Here is a 16,946-nt window from a genome sequence, read left to right as displayed (position 1 = left end):
GGAAAAAATGAAAAGGACGTTGAAGTTGACCCCAATTTTTTTAATCTTACTGACTTTTAAAATAGGCCCCGAAGATGAAGTTCCTGACATACAGTGGACAATTGCATGCATGTTGCTATAACCATTGCAAAATTAACTTTATGTAATTTTGAATCAATTGCTGTTCAATTACAAGTACTGCAGATTTAGGACTATGAAATCAGTACAGTGCCTCTAATTAGAATTTTTGCTATGTATTTACTTGGTGTCTTCGTCTATTCCAATTACACCCCAAGCTACGCCTGCTCCGTTGTTTCCTGATTCAAGACTCTCCTTATCATTACCTTTGCCCAGGTCATCTTCCTTCTCATGAACCTTTATTAAGGGAAAGACACATCATTATCTGTTTATTCCATTTGTAAATGCACAAGACTTTAAATTCCAATAGGTTAGCATTGGAAGATTTTAATTGATCTCCTGGTCCCAAAGGTCTGAACGGTTTTGAGATCCTAGTTCTCAGTTATGACATGTTCATATGCAAAAGCACGATTTTGATTACAGCATTAATTAATTTGAAGTAATGTTCATTAATTTGAGAGTCAAATAAAAGGGTACAGTTCTTAATATTTAGGATGATGTGGAGATGCCGGTGATGGACTGGGGTGGACAAATGTAAGGAATCTTACAACACCAGGTTATGGTCCAACAATTTTATTTTAAAATCACAAGCTTTCGGAGATTATCCCCTTCGTCAGGTGAATGAGTGGAAGGTTCTCAAATCGCATATCTTATATTAGGCTGGGACAGCATCACACCAATCAAAAGGTGTCGTTGTTGTTCAAACAGGCCAGTCATGGAGAACAGCACGTCCCAGTACACTGGATATACATTGTGTCAATTACACAGGCAGAAAGAAAGAGACCCAAATGGCAGAGAGAGAGAGAATATTAAAACACATAACTTTTTTTTCCCCTTTTTGCTGGTGGGGTTACGTGTAGCGTGACATGAACCCAAGATCCCGGTTGAGGCCGTCCTCATGGGTGCGGAACTTGGCTATCAACTTCTGCTCGACGATTTTGCGTTGTCGTGTGTCTCGAAGGCCGCCTTGGAGAACGCTGACCCGAAGATCGGTGGCTGAATGTCCTTGACTGCTAAAGTGTTCCCCGACTGGGAGGGAACCCTCCTGTCTGGCGATTGTTGCGCGGTGTCTGTTCATCCGTTGTCGCAGTGTCTGCATGGTCTCGCCAATGTACCATGCTCCGGGGCATCCTTTCCTGCAACGTATGAGGTAGAGAACGTTGGCCGAGTCACAGGAGTATGAACCATGTACCTGGTGGGTGGTGTCCTCTCGTGTGATGGTGGTATCCGTGTTGATGATCTGGCATGTCTTGCAGAGGTTGCTGTGGCAGGGTTGTGTGGTGTCGTGGACGCTGTTCTCCTGAAAGCTGGGTAATTTGCTGCGAACGATGGTCTGTTTGAGGTTGGGTGGCTGTTTGAAGGCAAGTAGTGGAGGCGTGGGGATGGCCTTAGCGAGGTGTTCATCGTCATCGATGACATGTTGAAGGCTGCAGAGAACATGGTGTCGTTTCTCCGCTCCGGGGAAGTAATGGACGACAAAGGGTACTCTGTTGGTTGCATCCCGTGTTTGTCTTCTGAGGAGGTCTATGCGATTCTTCTCTGTGGCCCGTCGGAACTGTCGATCGACAAGTCGAGCGTCATATCCCGTTCTTAACACGGGACGCAACCACCAGCAAAAAGGGGAAAAAAAAGTTATGTGTTTTAATATTCTCTCTCTGCCATTTGGGTCTCTTTCTTTCTGTCTGTGTAATTGACACAATGTATATCCAGTGTACTGGGACGTGCTGTTCTCCATGACTGGCCTGTTTGAACAACAACGACACCTTTTGATTGGTGTGATGCTGTCCCAGCCTAATATAAGATATGCGATTTGAGAACCTTCCACTCATTCACCTGACGAAGGGGATAATCTCCGAAAGCTTGTGATTTTAAAATAAAATTGTTGGACTATAACCTGGTGATGTAAGATTCCTTAATATTTAGAATTATGAATGTACATTTAGGAAAGCTTAAGGGAAGAAATATATTAACAGTTAAAGCTTTTAAATACAGCTTATGTTACATGTAGATACTAAGGATAACTACCCTTTCTTAGGCATCTCTGAAAGAAGTCGGATTCCACATTGAAATACAAAATTATTTCCCCCCATTGGGTTTTAAAAAATTTCACAAAAGACACCATTCAGTCAAACTTTGACACCAAGTTAGAAGATGTTTCCCTTGTTCTGCTGGCTGTGTCTTATTTTGGGCTTTTGGCTATAGAATCACCAGGTAGGGATCCCTAAACTTAGCAAGAGCACTGAAAAATATTCCAGTCAAATTTTAATGCACACAAGTAACTAGTATCAATTTTGAAAATCGACAACCATTCATGAAGTAAAATGTGAGGGACATAAACATTAAAGATAAAAAATGATATAAAAGTATGAAACTTCCCATCCCCAAAAAATGCAGTATGGTACAGCTCCAAGTCTTGTCTGGTTAGAAAGGCAGACAAAATGCTGGAAGGTGGGAGATTACTTTGTGGAAGTTTAACTTCTTTGAAAGAAATGAAGAACACTACCTAAAGGAACGAACTTACCTTTAATTTAACCTCTACATACAATGAGAAGGTATATCAGTTATATAAAACATTGGAGGTGGGTCTCTAAGCACCTATGTCTTCAGACTAGCTTGAGTACTCCAGCCCTGAATTGCTTACTCTACTGAGCAAAATGGTCAAAAAGCATAACGATTGCTTCAGTACCTATCTTACAGGAACCCTCTACACATTGGCTCAGGAGATTGTCATCCCACATGGAAAAACATTCCAAGACCCAATGTGTTCACCTCTATTTAGCGATGGGAAAATCACTCGAGTGTTTTGATTCCACATAAGACAAATAACTGTTTGGGCAGATGAAGATTCTTTGTCTGGTCCACATACTGGCTAATGATCTATGTTCATCGACCAACTAGTACCTCTCTTGATAGAGGCAGGAGGTGAAGGTTAAAATCTCTCACTCCTGTGATATTTAGACATGAAAGAGTGCAGTCCGTATATAATTACCTCTATGCCAGGTAAAGTATGGTGCAGCCATCAACACAAGAAATTTATTGAGGCTGCTTAGATGAGCAAATGACAGAAGCTTGACATTATTAGTATACAGTAGTTTAGTGGTTATGGTACTAGACTAGCCACCCAGAATCAGAGTTCAAATCCCACCACAGCAAGTTGTGACAATGAAATCAATAAATCTGGTATTTGTGGGCTGGCACGAACCATGAAAGCTGCTACACTGTCATAAAAACCCACTAATGTTCTTTAGGGAAGGGAACCTGCCACCCCTACCTGACCTGACTTACATGTGACTCAGTGCCACTATACCCTTAAATGCCCTCAGGGCAACTAGGGATAGGCAATAAATACTAGCTTACCAGTGTCAACCACATCCCAACAACAAATTTAAAAATTGCAGGGGTAAATAGGAGGCTTTTTATAATTAATACTTCTATCTAGCACAAGAGTTGAGGCTAGAGAGAGTAAGCACAGTCAGATTCCAGCAGACGTTAAAGGTAACACTATTCACATATTTAAGTTAGTCACCTAGACACAGAAAGGTAGCAGCGCAGGGTACCCTCTTGATAAGTGTGCAGTGCAATATGTGGGCCATCACGGATCCTCACTGTGCCCAGGCAGCATATTTGCACTAAGCATTTGAAATTTGAATCTCTAGTGCAGAGAACCAATGATGCTATGAAACATGGCCAATTGTTTCCCTAGCACATAGTGTAGGTGTATTAAACTCAATTTATATGGTGGGCCCAATTTGCTATTCTGGCATGGGCCACATTCAGCAGAAGTTATTTGGACACACTGGGGTAGAAATGAATATGCATTTTCCCCATTTTTTGGACTTAAAACAGGAACAGTGTATACTAATTTCTGGGCACACATTCCTGAACCTAATCTGTGCCATCAGCATGGCTGCCGAACTATTGGTCCTCACTGATATTTTGGCTGCAATTTTCATAAACAGTTAATTTCTGTTATTTTAGATTCCTTTGTGCTACATCATTAGGGAAATGAACAATTCACAAGACTTGTTGATTTAAGAACATTCTGCTTTTAAACAGTGGCACATTAGAAGGTGGCCATTTGTGCATACTTCTTTCATTCTGCCACTTGAATTTTGCAGACATCTCCATGGATGCTATTAATCACATTCCTTTGTTGATTCACTGAAGTGGGGGGGCTCTTCTTGAACAATGCAGGAACAGAACCCCTCAGATATTTTTCACCTTAAGCAAACCTCCCTTACAAAAAATTCATTTACAAGTAAGAATTACACAGAATCTACAGCACAGAAACAGGCCATTCGGCCCAACTGGTCTATGTCAGTGTTTACACTCCACACGAGCCTCCTCCTACTATCATTAACTCTTCCCACTTCCCATCCTGCCCCCGTATCTCTCTATTCCTTTCTCCCTCATGTATGCATGAAGCCTCTCCTTAAATGCATCAATGCTATCTGCTTCAAGCACTCCATGTGGTAGTGAGTTCCACAGTCTCACCACCCTGTATAAAGTAATTCCTCCTGAATTCTTTATTTGATCTGTTGATGGCTAACACATTTACACCCCCATGTTCACCCACAAGTGGAAACAGTTTCTCCCTATCCACCCTACTGAACTTCTTCATAATTTTAAAGATGTCTATCGGTTCTTCTCTTAGTCTTTTCTTTTCCAGAGAAAAGAGCCCCAGACTTCATTCTATTCTGATAGTTGCATCCTCTCAATTCTGGTGACATTCTTGTAAATCCTTTGTGCATTTTCTCCAATGCTTCAATATCCTTTTTGTAGTATGGAGATCAGAACTGTACACAGTACTCCAAGTGTGGTCTAAGCAAGGTTCTATATAAATTTAACATTACTTCCCTGTTTTTGTATTTTATTCCTCTAGAAATTGATCCCAGTACTTTGCACTCTTTATGATCTTATCCACTTATGTAGCTACTTTTAGTGGCTTATGTATTTGTATTCCCAGATCTCTTTGCTCCTCTATTCCATTTAGTTTTTTACCTTCCAAGGAATAAGATGCCTCCTTATTCCTCACACCAAAATGAACCACCTCATACTTTGCTATGTTGAAATTAATTTTCCTTTTACCCACCCACTCTGCAAGCCTGTTTATGTCTTCATGAATTTTGATGCAGTCTTCCATATTATTAGCTATACCACACCCCCCTCCCCAACCCAGTTTGGTACCATCTGCAAATTTTGACACCATACCTTCAATTTCTGAGTCCAAATTGTTTATATATATGTTGAACAACAGTAGTCCCAGCACAGATCCCCTCGGGGCACCACTTCCCGTAACTCTTTCCCTCTGTTTTCTGTTTTGTAGCCATCTTTCAAACCATTCTGCTAACTGGCACCTAACTCCACATGTCCTGAGCTTTATCGTGAGTCTCTAATGTAACATTTTATCAATGGCCTTCTGAAAATCCATGTATACCACACTGCCCTTATCTACTCCTTGTTATTTCTTCAAAGAATTCAATATGGTTAGTGAGCAAGTCACTATGATCCTGTTTTTAGATATCCTTGCTATTTTTATTATATTCTCTGTCACCAGATGTTTTGTTATCTGATCTTTCAATAGCTTCAGTGAAGAATGGAATTAGGTCACCTAATTCTTACTTGAAACTCCTCAATCAATTTTCGTCCCCTCTGTTCGGTTGAGATCAGAAACACTGGAGGGAAAAGAGAACCTTTTTCCCACCAGTCTATAGCCCATGTCTAGGTACACTGCTTGACAGTACAATTTTAATACTTACCACCATAGTACGTCCAAGAATTGAATGCTTTCCTGACAGGCGAAGAAGTCGGTCCTCTATTTCAAAACGTGCTGTACCATTTTCATCAGCTTCTATGTTGCCCAGGTCGCCTACATGTCTATATGGATTGGAACATTAGGATTTAACCAGAAAGAAAAATTTGTATACACTATTCATACATTTTTAATAAAGCCCCTGTAGCGGCCATGGCTTTTACTTAAGTTAACCCAGGCATCATGATTAGTTTCAGTAGCCCAATATTCCAGGCTTTTTCACAGAACATTTTCTTCTGGAAACAAAGTGATGAAATGATAAATAATATTTAGTCCATGATATCTAAAATAATTAAGTTTTCATGCTTTCATCTTGCCATTATGGATATCACTTTATATAGTTTGATACAGCAGTGGCCCCTTTCAAGCTGAATCTAATTGTTTAGTGGTTTTGGTACTGGTCTAGAACCCAGAGGTTGTGAGTTTAAATCCCTTCATGACAAGTTTTGAAACTGAATTTGATAAAGCTGGTTCACTAATGTCTTTAAGGGAAGAGAACCTGCTACCCCTATCTGGTCTGGCCTACACATGACTACAGTTCCACACTATGTGGTTGACTTTTAATGGCCTCCAAAGTGGCTTAGCAAGTCACTCAGTTGTAACCAGTCTTGGGGCTTGGTATTGAAGGAATCAAAAATTCTAAATGGAAGGATTGTGTATGGGTTTAAAGATGAGGTATAGTCATAATCTTCCTCTTCATGGTCAGACACCAAATCATCCTGACTAATCAAAGTGGTCTCCAAGACAGGGAGCTTTGGCCTGTCCAACTGGGAAGGTCAGGAAAAAGTCCCAGTTACGTTATTGGTCATTTTCTATTCTTTCTCTAGATTATTTCAGTTCTTGTGAGTCTCAACCCCCCCTAGACTTTTGAGTGTCTATTCCATCCTTGAGGTTGTGGTAACTTTTGGTCAAGTGTCTTTCTGGTAATAATTTTTATGCTGCTGGAATTTATTCTATATCCTCATACACTCTCTCCAGTCTTCTATGTGAATAGAGTATCGCGCCTTCAGATCTTGATTTAAGTTTAAAATATTAAGCAAATTTATCAAATAAGCAATGAACAGGCAAAATCCTGGAACTCCCTTCCTAACAGCACTGTGGGAATACCGTCACCACACGGACTGCAGCGGTTCAAGAAGGCGGCTCACCACCACCTTCTCGAGGACAATTAGGGATGGGCAATAAATGCTGGCCTTGCCAGCGACGCCCACATCCGTGAACGAATAAAAAAAAATAAGCCAAGTGATAGATAATTATATTTACAGTTGAAATTCTTCAAGTGGGAACAAACAAGAATTGCAATCTAATGCTAAGCTATTCCTTTCTGGATAACTTTGATACATACACACTCTTTTTCTTTCTTGTGATCTTTCCTGACTAAAGGAGAGTTAGTCTACCTTTTTATATTCTGTGACGATCTCAATCGGTTCAGCATCTTCCACAAACTCATTCAATGAACAGATCCAGCCACCTAACTACCATTTACCAGCTGCAGTAGTTTGTTTGGATTTTCATAATTGACATTCAAATTCAATAATTATTGTCTGCCATGCTTTTAAATGAACAATTCAATTGTCTACTTTTGTTCCACAGTAGGTTGGTTCCTCCCCATAAACCTACAGTTCAAAAACCAGTTTGAGCTGCCCTTGCAACATATTGATTGTGGTCTGATTCTCAAAGATGGAAAAAGCCATTTTTAAGTTGTTTTTTTGCAAATGCAACCCCCTAACAAAGGGGAATGTTGGAGGCAACAGTATTTTCTTGGGGCGGGGATTGGAGGACTGGCTACCCTTACAACGGTAAGTTTTGCTAGACTTTCTGACCTGTCGCAAGGTGGGCACCTGTGATGTTCCCCAATGGAACATGCGATTGCCAGGGGGATGCAAATTAGGTGCCCCTCCAGACTCCGCATACTGCGGCAGGGTCAGCCCTAGAGGGCGCCAGCAGGCGCGGTCTCAGCCCAAGTGCCAGGGTTGCGGCCTGTGAAAATTCAGGGTCTCTGTGTTGTGACCAGAATTAAAGGGACAGTCGCCAAACTAAAACGGGTCAGACAGACAAAAAATGCTACAGGCACTAAGAGTTGTGATGCTTGCAAAGAACTCACAAATAAAGGTATCGTTTGGGTTTCAAATTTTCAATTCATAAAGATCTTAACTCCCAGTATACAGGACACAGCTATCCCTTTCCTGAGTTCGAACACCTTAGACACCTGCACTGCTGTCAGTAACTGTAGGAAATTGAAAGAGTGAGGGAATCCCCTAAATCTTTTGGTCACTGGGAATCTCAGATTGAGAGAGAAGCCAATTCTGTATCACTAGCAGCAGCAGTTCCCCAAAACTTTGTGCAGCCAAGGAGAAACAACATTCCTAACTCAGAAACAATTGAATGTCCATATTAGATGACACCAGCTAAAACTAGACAACAAAAATTGCCAGACATTGACATAGGAAATCTTTAATGTATTTTGATCGCTTGGGTTGTTCTGCAATTGGTATGCTCACCTGGCTGGTTCCTGGAGACTGCAACTGGGATTTTTTGTTTTAATCATGTTTTTGCCCCATCTTCTTTCTCATCTACATGCTGCCCCTTTGCGACATCATCCACAGACATGGAGTATTCTTCCGCATATACTGTGATGACATGCAGCTTTTTAAAAATTCATTCATGGGATGTGGGCGTCGCTGGTGAGGCCAGCATTTATTGCCCTCGAGAAGGTGGTGGTGAGCCGCCTTCTTGAACCGCTGCAGTCCGTGTGGTGAAGGTTCTCCCACAGTGCTGTTAGGAAGGGAGTTCCAGGATTTTGGCACAGCGACGATGAAGGAACGGCGATATATTTCCAAGTCGGGATGGAGTGCGACTTGGAGCGGAACGTGCATGTGGTGTTGTTCCCATGTGCCTGCTGCTCTTGTCCTTCTAGGTGGTAGAGGTCACGGGTTGTCGAAGAAGTCTTGGCGAGTTGCTGCAGTGCATCCTGCGGATGGTACACACTGCAGCCACTGTGCGCCGGTGGTGAAGGGAGTGAATGTTTAGGGTGGTGGATGGGGTGCCAATCAAGCAGGCTGCTTTGTCCTGGATGGTGTCGAGCTTCTTGAGTGTTGTTGGAGCTGCACTCATCCAGGTAAGTGGAGAGCATTCCATCACACTCCTGACTTGTGCCTTGTAGATGGTGGAAAGGCTTTGGGGAGTCAGGAGGTGAGTCACTCGCTGCAGAATACCCAGCCTCTGACCTGCTCTTGTAGCCACAGTATTTATATGGCTGGTCCAGTTAAGTTTCTGGTCAATGGTGACCCCCAGGATGTTGATAGTGGGGGATTCGGCGATGGTAATGCCGTTGAATGTCATGGGGAGGTGGTTAGACTCTCTCTTGTTGGAGATGGTCATTGCCTGGCACTTGTCTGGTGCAAATGTTACTTGCCACTTATCAGCCCAAGCCTGGATGTTGTCCAGGTCTTGCTGCATGCAGGCTCGGACTGCTTCATTATCTGAGGGGTTGCGAATGGAACTGAACACTATGCAATCATCAGCGAACATCCCCATTTCTGACCTTAAGATGGAGGGAAGGTCATTGATGAAGCAGCTGAAGATGGTTGGTCCTAGGACACTGCTCTAAGGAACTCCTACAGCAATGTCCTGGGGCTGAGATGATTGGCCTCCAACAACCACTACCATCTTCCTTTGTGCTAGGTATGACTCCAGTTTTCCCCGATTCCCATTGACTTCAATTTTACTCGGTCAAATGCTGCCTTGATGTCAAGGGCAGTCACTCTCACCTCACCTCTGGAATTCAGCTCTTTTGTCCATGTTTGGACCAAGGCTGAGATGAGGTCTGGAGCCGAGTGGTCCTGGCGGAACCCAAACTGAGCATCGGTGAGCAGGTTATTGGTAAGTGCCGCTTGATAGCATTGTCGATGACACCTTCCATTACTTTGCTGATGATTGAGAGCAGGCTGATGGGGCGGTAATTGGCTGGATTGGATTTGTCCTGCTTTTTGTGGACAGGACATACCTGGGCAATTTTCCACATTGTCGGGTAGATGCTATTGTTGTAGCTGTACTGGAACAGCTTGGCTAGAGGCGCGGCTAGTTCTGGAGCACAAGTCTTCAGCACCACAGCCGGGATGTTGTCGGGGCCCATAGCCTTTGCTGTATCCAGTGCACTCAGCCATTTCTTGATATCACGTGGAGTGAATTGAATTGGCTGATGACTGGCTTCTGTGATGGTGGGGATATCGGGAGGAGGCCGAGATGGATCATCCACTCAGCACTTCTGGCTGAAGATGGTTGCAAATGCTTCAGCTGTACCTCTCCACCACCTTACTCAATCCCTCTACTACCTCTGTGTTGTCAGACTGCTTTGTCCATTATCAATTGCCTTCAACCCCCTCCGTGCCTTCACCAAAGGTTCCATCCCCTTTCCCTGTCATTGTCTCAGGTTGAACCGGGCTGTCCGCAATTTAATCCCGAATTGAGCTTATGACCTTATATACTCTCCATCGTAAATCCCTTCATAGCCTTGCCCCTCCCTTTCTCTGTAACCTCCTCCAGCCCTCTAACCCTTCCTAGATTCAGAGGAACAGACAGTTTGTCATGTTTTGAAACACTCCCTCCCTTCACTCCACCATTGGCAGCTGTGCCTTCAGCCATATAGACCCTACCCTCTGGAAATCCCCCCCTAACCCCCTCAGACTTGCCACCTCCCTCCTTCTTTAAGGCCCTCTTTAAAACCCAACTCCTTGATCAAGCTTTTGGTCACTTGTGCAAATATCTCCTTCTTTGTCTCAGCATCTAATTTTGCCTGATTACACCTCTGTGAAGTCCACTGGGACATTTTTCTATGTTAAAGGTGCTATATAAATGCAAGCTGTTGTTGTAGTGAGAGGTTACTGAGAGTGCCGTTTTAAGAATTCCTGTAACATCTGGATGCTGCTTCACTGAAATCAATTAGTCACATTGTGTTACACTCATAGCACTACCTACACATGCATTACCTTTGGAATTCTTACACCACTCGCCGTTTGAACAAAAGCAAAAATCCCAATAGAACTCCAATTGTCACTGCCCCTAGACTATACCTTTTCCACGCATTATCATTGACTTTAGATCACCAAATTGGGTTTCTGAGCCAGACAAGGCAATTTTAACTCTCCCTAATCAAGAGGAAAGGAGCAGTTAAAATGGAACGGCTCCATTTCCTGCCCATCTGAAATTTTAATGCTAGATTCTGGCAGGAGCCTCGTTAATAAATGTAAATTGGGGTCCCATGACCTACATGGGACCCCGATGGACTTTTAGCCTGCTCCTGTGCAATGCCAGCCAGGTGAACTGGTCGGGAAGCCAGTGAGGCACACTAGCAAGTAAAAAACTTTCCTTAATGGGGTCCGGTGGAGCAGGAATGGTCCTCTGAGTCTCACAAAGGCCTCTACTGCCCTGGCTTCTCCCCTCTTTCCCAGCTATGAGATCCTCAGAACACCCACCCCTTCAGAACTTACCTTGCTGCTGGCAACCTTTTTCTGTTGCTGGCTGGCGGCCTCCGGGCTGATTTTCTTCCTCCCCTGCTAGCCAGCTGCCAGTTTCCACCGAAATAGCTGAGCAGCTGACCGTCAGCATTCAGATGTAGCACGGCAATTAAAATCTGCCAGGCCTCCAACTCTCATACCCGCACGGAATTGCCGTCCGCTCCCACTCGGAGTTAAAATCGACTCTTTAGACTTTCTTAAAAGGAACTTGTATATTCAAGTATATTCTGAAAAACTATTCAGATTATATCCACTTGATAATCCACATCCAAAGTCTAGTGACCTCCACAGAAGTGGAAGTCATTATGTATTATTTGTAAAACCATGACAACTCCTGCTTATGCCTCCATGAGGTTAGGTTCCCTTGGTTTGCTATTCATAGCAAAAACATAAATGTTGGTATAAAGAAAACATGCAGGATTTTGAAGAGAGAAATTATGAATAAGAAAATCTTGTGGAACCAGTTAAAAATTTTGCTGCAAATCGGGAGAAAATCTTCCCTTCACATTTAGATTAACATTGTTAGGATCCTACATAATGCTCTTAATCATTTTCCCTTCGACTACTGATGTTCTGCTAATTGGTCTATAATCCCCAGATTCATCTCTCCCTTTTTAAATATCAGAATAACATTCAACTAGTCTGTAATCCTCAAACCCAGCTACTGTATTGATGGGATTACAAAAGAAGAGAGAGAATGTCCAGTTGTATTAAAAACAGATAACTTTTTTTTTCCTGCTGGTGGGGTTACGTGTAGCGTGACATGAACCCAAGATCCCGGTTGAGGCCGTCCTCATGGGTGCGGAACTTGGCTATCAATTTCTGCTCGCTGATTTTGCGTTGTCGTGTGTCTCGAAGGCTGCCTTGGAGAATGCTTACCCAAAGATCTGGACATTCTCTCTCTCCCTCTGCCTTTCGGGTCTCTTTCTCTCTCTGTCTGTGTAATCTGACCCATTGTGTATTCAGTATACTGGGATGTAATGTTTTCCGTGGCTAACCTGTCTGAACACCAACGACACCTTTGATTGCTGTGACTGTCTCCCAGCCTAATATATGCTATGCGATTTTAGAACCCTCACTCACCTGACGAAGGAGGTAAGCTCTGAAAGCTTGTGATTTTCAAATAAAACTGTTGGACTATAACCTAGTGTTGTAAGATTCCTTACATTTGTCCACCCCAGTCCATCACCGGCATCTCCTCAACATAAATTCAACATCTAGTTTCAACATAAAATTGAGTTTTGGTTGAAGAATAGTTGTTCATTCAAATTCTGATGATCCATATTGCTCATCTTATATGGGAAGAATTTAAGGGAAAACTGGATAAATATTTGAAGCAGAGGAAGATGCAGAGCCATGAGGACAGCGTAATAGTAGTATTAGTTCTGGATTGATCTAGAAAAGAGCCTCAGACAAAATGAGCTGAACGGCGTCCTATGCTGCAAACTTCTATAGTTGTCGACGTCCCCTCAAATATTACAAACAACACTCACTGCTCCCCTCAGCTACTCACTATGCCTTCCTATTCCTTCACTACTCTCCTCAAGCTACTTACCACATCTCCATAATGACTCACTTCCGCATTCCCCCTAATTACTCCCATTCCACCTCCTAAATTGTTATAAACCTAACACCCCATCCCAAACAGCTTATCCTCTCATTTTACTAACAGCAATGCCACAGCACATTTCTTCCACTGCTTTTACATCCAGAAGAACATGCTCTGGTTTGTTTCCTAACGAAAACCCCTTTTTCTGCGGCAAGTCATTAGCCTGACCACAGGGGAACTGGTTAGATACAATGGGGAAGGGGGTCGCCACTCCACTGCCATCGGACATTCGGACATGAGTACTGCGGTGGATGCCAACCTTGTATTCAGAGGCCGGAGCTCTTGTCTCCTGCTCGCCAAGGCAGAATCACTAGTAATACATTAAAATTCTTATGTGGGCACACGCTCCATTGAAAACTGATATCCCATATTAAAACGTCCACACTTACCTGTTATATTTGTCCACGATGCCAGTAGGTGACACTCTAATAGGATTTCCCATTTTAATCTGTTTAATGAGCTGTCATGGGTTCGTGTTGCACCAGCAGGTCCAGCTGTACCACCAGTTGGAACTGTAGAGCCTCCTGATCCCCCAACACAGTTATCAACATATGAATACCTCAGCTTCTACAACTGTCCGCAAATCAATCAATATTTAGCCCTCAACTCCTCTCTGCCCTTTGCCTCAAGCTCCACTCCTCACCCAGTTTTGACTAGGGCCTTGATGTTTGTTGTCCACTTCAGGCTTTTAACATATCATACATTGTACCTGGTTGCTTTTGTGGATTTAGCTGTGACTCCAGGGATAAAAGTGCTTGCTCAATTTCAATCTTCCATATTCCACTTCATTTAAAGGAACAATGTACCTCCACCATCTTCACGGTATGCAAATGTTCATATCAGGCAAGTGTCCATGCCACTCATATGCCTATAACATTCTCTCCTATCCTTCCAAAGGAGAATCTTGCACATTACCATCACAAGACACGCAACTGAAGGAGGAGTGCTATCACTTGGAACTCTGTAGGAAGCCTTGGACGTCATAGTCAGACAGATATGAGAGGCTGTGGGAGTTGGAGAGTTTAGAGGCAAGGTAGCAACAGAAAGTTGGTAAAAGCTGGGAAATGTTCATCATAGGTAAACTCAGCTTTTGTGCTTTCTTGAAATACTGCAGAGTTGAGTAAAATTGGCAGCAAAAGTCCTGATTGAACCTCCAAATAAAGAGATCGATATGCAGGCAAAGTAATACCAACCTTCAGTAGCAGCAAACAAAATGCCCTGGTTTGTGGAGGAAGTTGCAGCAAATATATTGGAAGGATTAGCTACGCACCCCTGACTCTATTTACATGCGATGAATTGAGCTCCTGGTGGGCCATAATGGGCACTAGTGGTTTTTTTTGGATGTAATTCAGGTGCAGTTTTTTAGCAGCAAATTTGAGGTAGTAACCTCTGAGCCTATTTTACTACATTTAACAGTCCAAATCAGGTGGTAATTCAGAGGATAACCCAGTTCGGTATGTCTTTATACCAAGGTCATTCAAGTTGTATACTTAATAAGGGAACTATATGATAGTTACTTATTATCTTGTTACATAAACTAAAAAGACAAACTTTGTGAAGCATTTACTGTAAACCTAGAAACTGAATTTTACTATGTTGTATTAAATTGAATTAAGTTAAAACTGTAATTCTAAAAGAATTGGCTATATTTATGATTATGTTGATGTTTGTATTATCTTTACATGGTTAGAAGTAGTAAAATGAAGTCATAAAGTCATAATGAGTCATAAAGGCAGCTGTTTTGTCACAGAAGGGCTGGAGCATGAAGCCTGGAGAATGCAGTGAAACTTTTGTCAAGGGGGTGCTTTAATCAAAGGAGAATACATCACTGATAGTTTGCCCACAGATTTCCCTGGCAGCTGGAATGTTAGTCTCCTCTGCATTACAAATCTCATGATACTGGGATCCAGGTTACTGACTCCAGGGATTCAATTTCCATTCCTTTCTGATTAGCAAAGTTCTTCAAGACACAATAGCCTTGTGAGTGTACTGTGGTGCTCCTCCTGATCCAACAAGGCACTAAAACGTTCCCTTCAGAACCCCAATAGTCCTCTCAGTGACCACTCTAATGAATAAATGTGCTTCACTGTACCAATATTCACCTGATGAGGGTAGCACTCAAAGTGTAATCATAAGCCATGGAAGCAAGGATCATGCCTTGTCGGCCATAATCCAAAGTGTTGTCCTTGAATAGTGCTGATAAGCTCGTTAAAAAATTGTTACAATTCCTTGCATATTTGGCATTGACATGGAGAATTTATTGCTGCTGGTCACAAATAATTTGAACACACAATCCCTTTCTATTCTGAAAACTCAATGGGCTCACAGGAAGGGCTCATGATGAAATGTGGGTCCTAGCTATTGCCCTCTAAACTTTGGGGAAACTAACATGATGGAACTGAGTGGCCCTTTCATGCTCTTACCTTGGAGTCATACCAATATGGATGAATTTCCTAGCTCTCCTAAAAAATAGTAGGACAGAACAGCATCCTGGGTTTTGTTACAGACGTCCCCGGTTGCAGTCTGGAGTGAGCCAGTGGCATAAAAATTGAGATCTGTAAACAGCTCTGCTAGTGGCTGTCAAATTATTTGGGCATTTGATCTGGCCTGGAGGTCGATGTGTTAAGCTAGGTCATCAAAATCTGCGAAGGCACAGCTCCTCACTCAGAAGATCTCCTGGGCCAATAGTCTTGTTTGGGGAGAGTGGATAATTGCAGATTGGCCTCATCCTTCTTTAATGCTGCCACACTTTCCTCTCTTTTTCTCTCCTCCTCTTCCATCAACATTGCAATTGTAAACAATTTTACAACACCAAGTTATAGTGCAGCAATTTTATTTTAAATTCACAAGCTTTCGGAGGCTACCTCCTTCCTCAGGTGAACGATGTGGATTTTTCCACATCGTTCACCTGAGGAAGGAGGTAGCCTCCGAAAGCTTGTGAATTTAAAATAAAATTGCTGGACTATAACTTGGTGTTGTAAAATTGTTTACAATTGTCAACCCCAGTCCATCACCGGCATCTCCACATCATCAACATTGCATACAGAGGAATCCCCATCCAAAAACACATGCTGCTGAGCAGCATCCTTTGCTGTGGGTAGTGCTTGTAAATTTGTAGATGAGCAGAGTCCCTCACTCTGGCAGTTTGCAGTCCACATCAGTAACTCCCCAAGGTAAAAAAATTATTTAGGCAAACCTGAGATATGAGTCAAAGTTGTCAAGACAGTAAGTATCGTTAAATGTAGCAGTTCTGCCAAAATCAGCTGATCCTGGCAAACTACGTCACCTCATTTTTCTGCTTGTAAGTTACATTTGAGTGCAATGGAAACAGAAGTAACAGGTTAGTGCAGAAAGGGGAAAAAAGATGATGACTCATGTGGATGAGGGTTCAGTGGTTTGCTTAACCTCAAAAGGAACCTACTGCCAAACTATTCATTCTGCCTGCCAATATGTTTCTATTACATCAGGTCCTCAGGGGAAAGCAGTCTCAGCAATCTCAAGGTCCATAAGTTCATCTCCTCAAAGTTTGACTTCTCCCAACACTCTGCTATCTCACAATGGGACACAATCTCATTTTATATTCCATAACAAGAACTTGCATTTATATAGAGCTCCCATGTGCAGAAATATGTTGCACAGTGCTTTACAATAAGATATAGTGGGCACCGAGCATTGGGAAAGAGGAGCAAAATGGAGAGGTAAGCATGAAAAATTGAAGGTACAGTCAAAGGAGGATGTTGAAGGCAGAAGGGAAGTGACCATGTGGCAAGCTCTGCGTGGAAAATTTCAGAGGGCAGAAGTGTAGTGCTTGAATGAGTAGTCACCAATGGTGGCACTGAAGAAGTGCAGGTTGAAGAGAAGTCCAGTGTTAGAGGAGCAGAGGGTACAAGCG

At 42.7% G+C, this 16,946-nt stretch overlaps 1 protein-coding gene across 1 annotated transcript in view; it reads right to left on the bottom strand.

Moving 5' to 3' along the window:
- Positions 1-237: 237 nt before the first annotated feature.
- LOC137326921 (superoxide dismutase [Cu-Zn]-like) overlaps positions 238-16,946 on the bottom strand; it is a 66,353-nt gene continuing 49,644 nt past the window's right edge. Inside the window, exons 4-5 of the mRNA XM_067992304.1 lie at positions 5,877-5,994; positions 238-354 (exon numbers count right to left, since the gene is read on the bottom strand). Coding sequence (XP_067848405.1) covers positions 238-354; positions 5,877-5,994 — 235 coding nt within the window. The remainder of the gene's footprint in view (positions 355-5,876; positions 5,995-16,946) is intronic.

This window comes from Heptranchias perlo, chromosome 11, assembly GCF_035084215.1.
Source record: "Heptranchias perlo isolate sHepPer1 chromosome 11, sHepPer1.hap1, whole genome shotgun sequence".
Lineage (NCBI taxonomy): Eukaryota > Metazoa > Chordata > Chondrichthyes > Hexanchiformes > Hexanchidae > Heptranchias > Heptranchias perlo.
The sequence above is the reverse complement of the archived record's forward strand: the minus strand, read 5'-3'. Positions and strand labels throughout refer to the sequence as shown.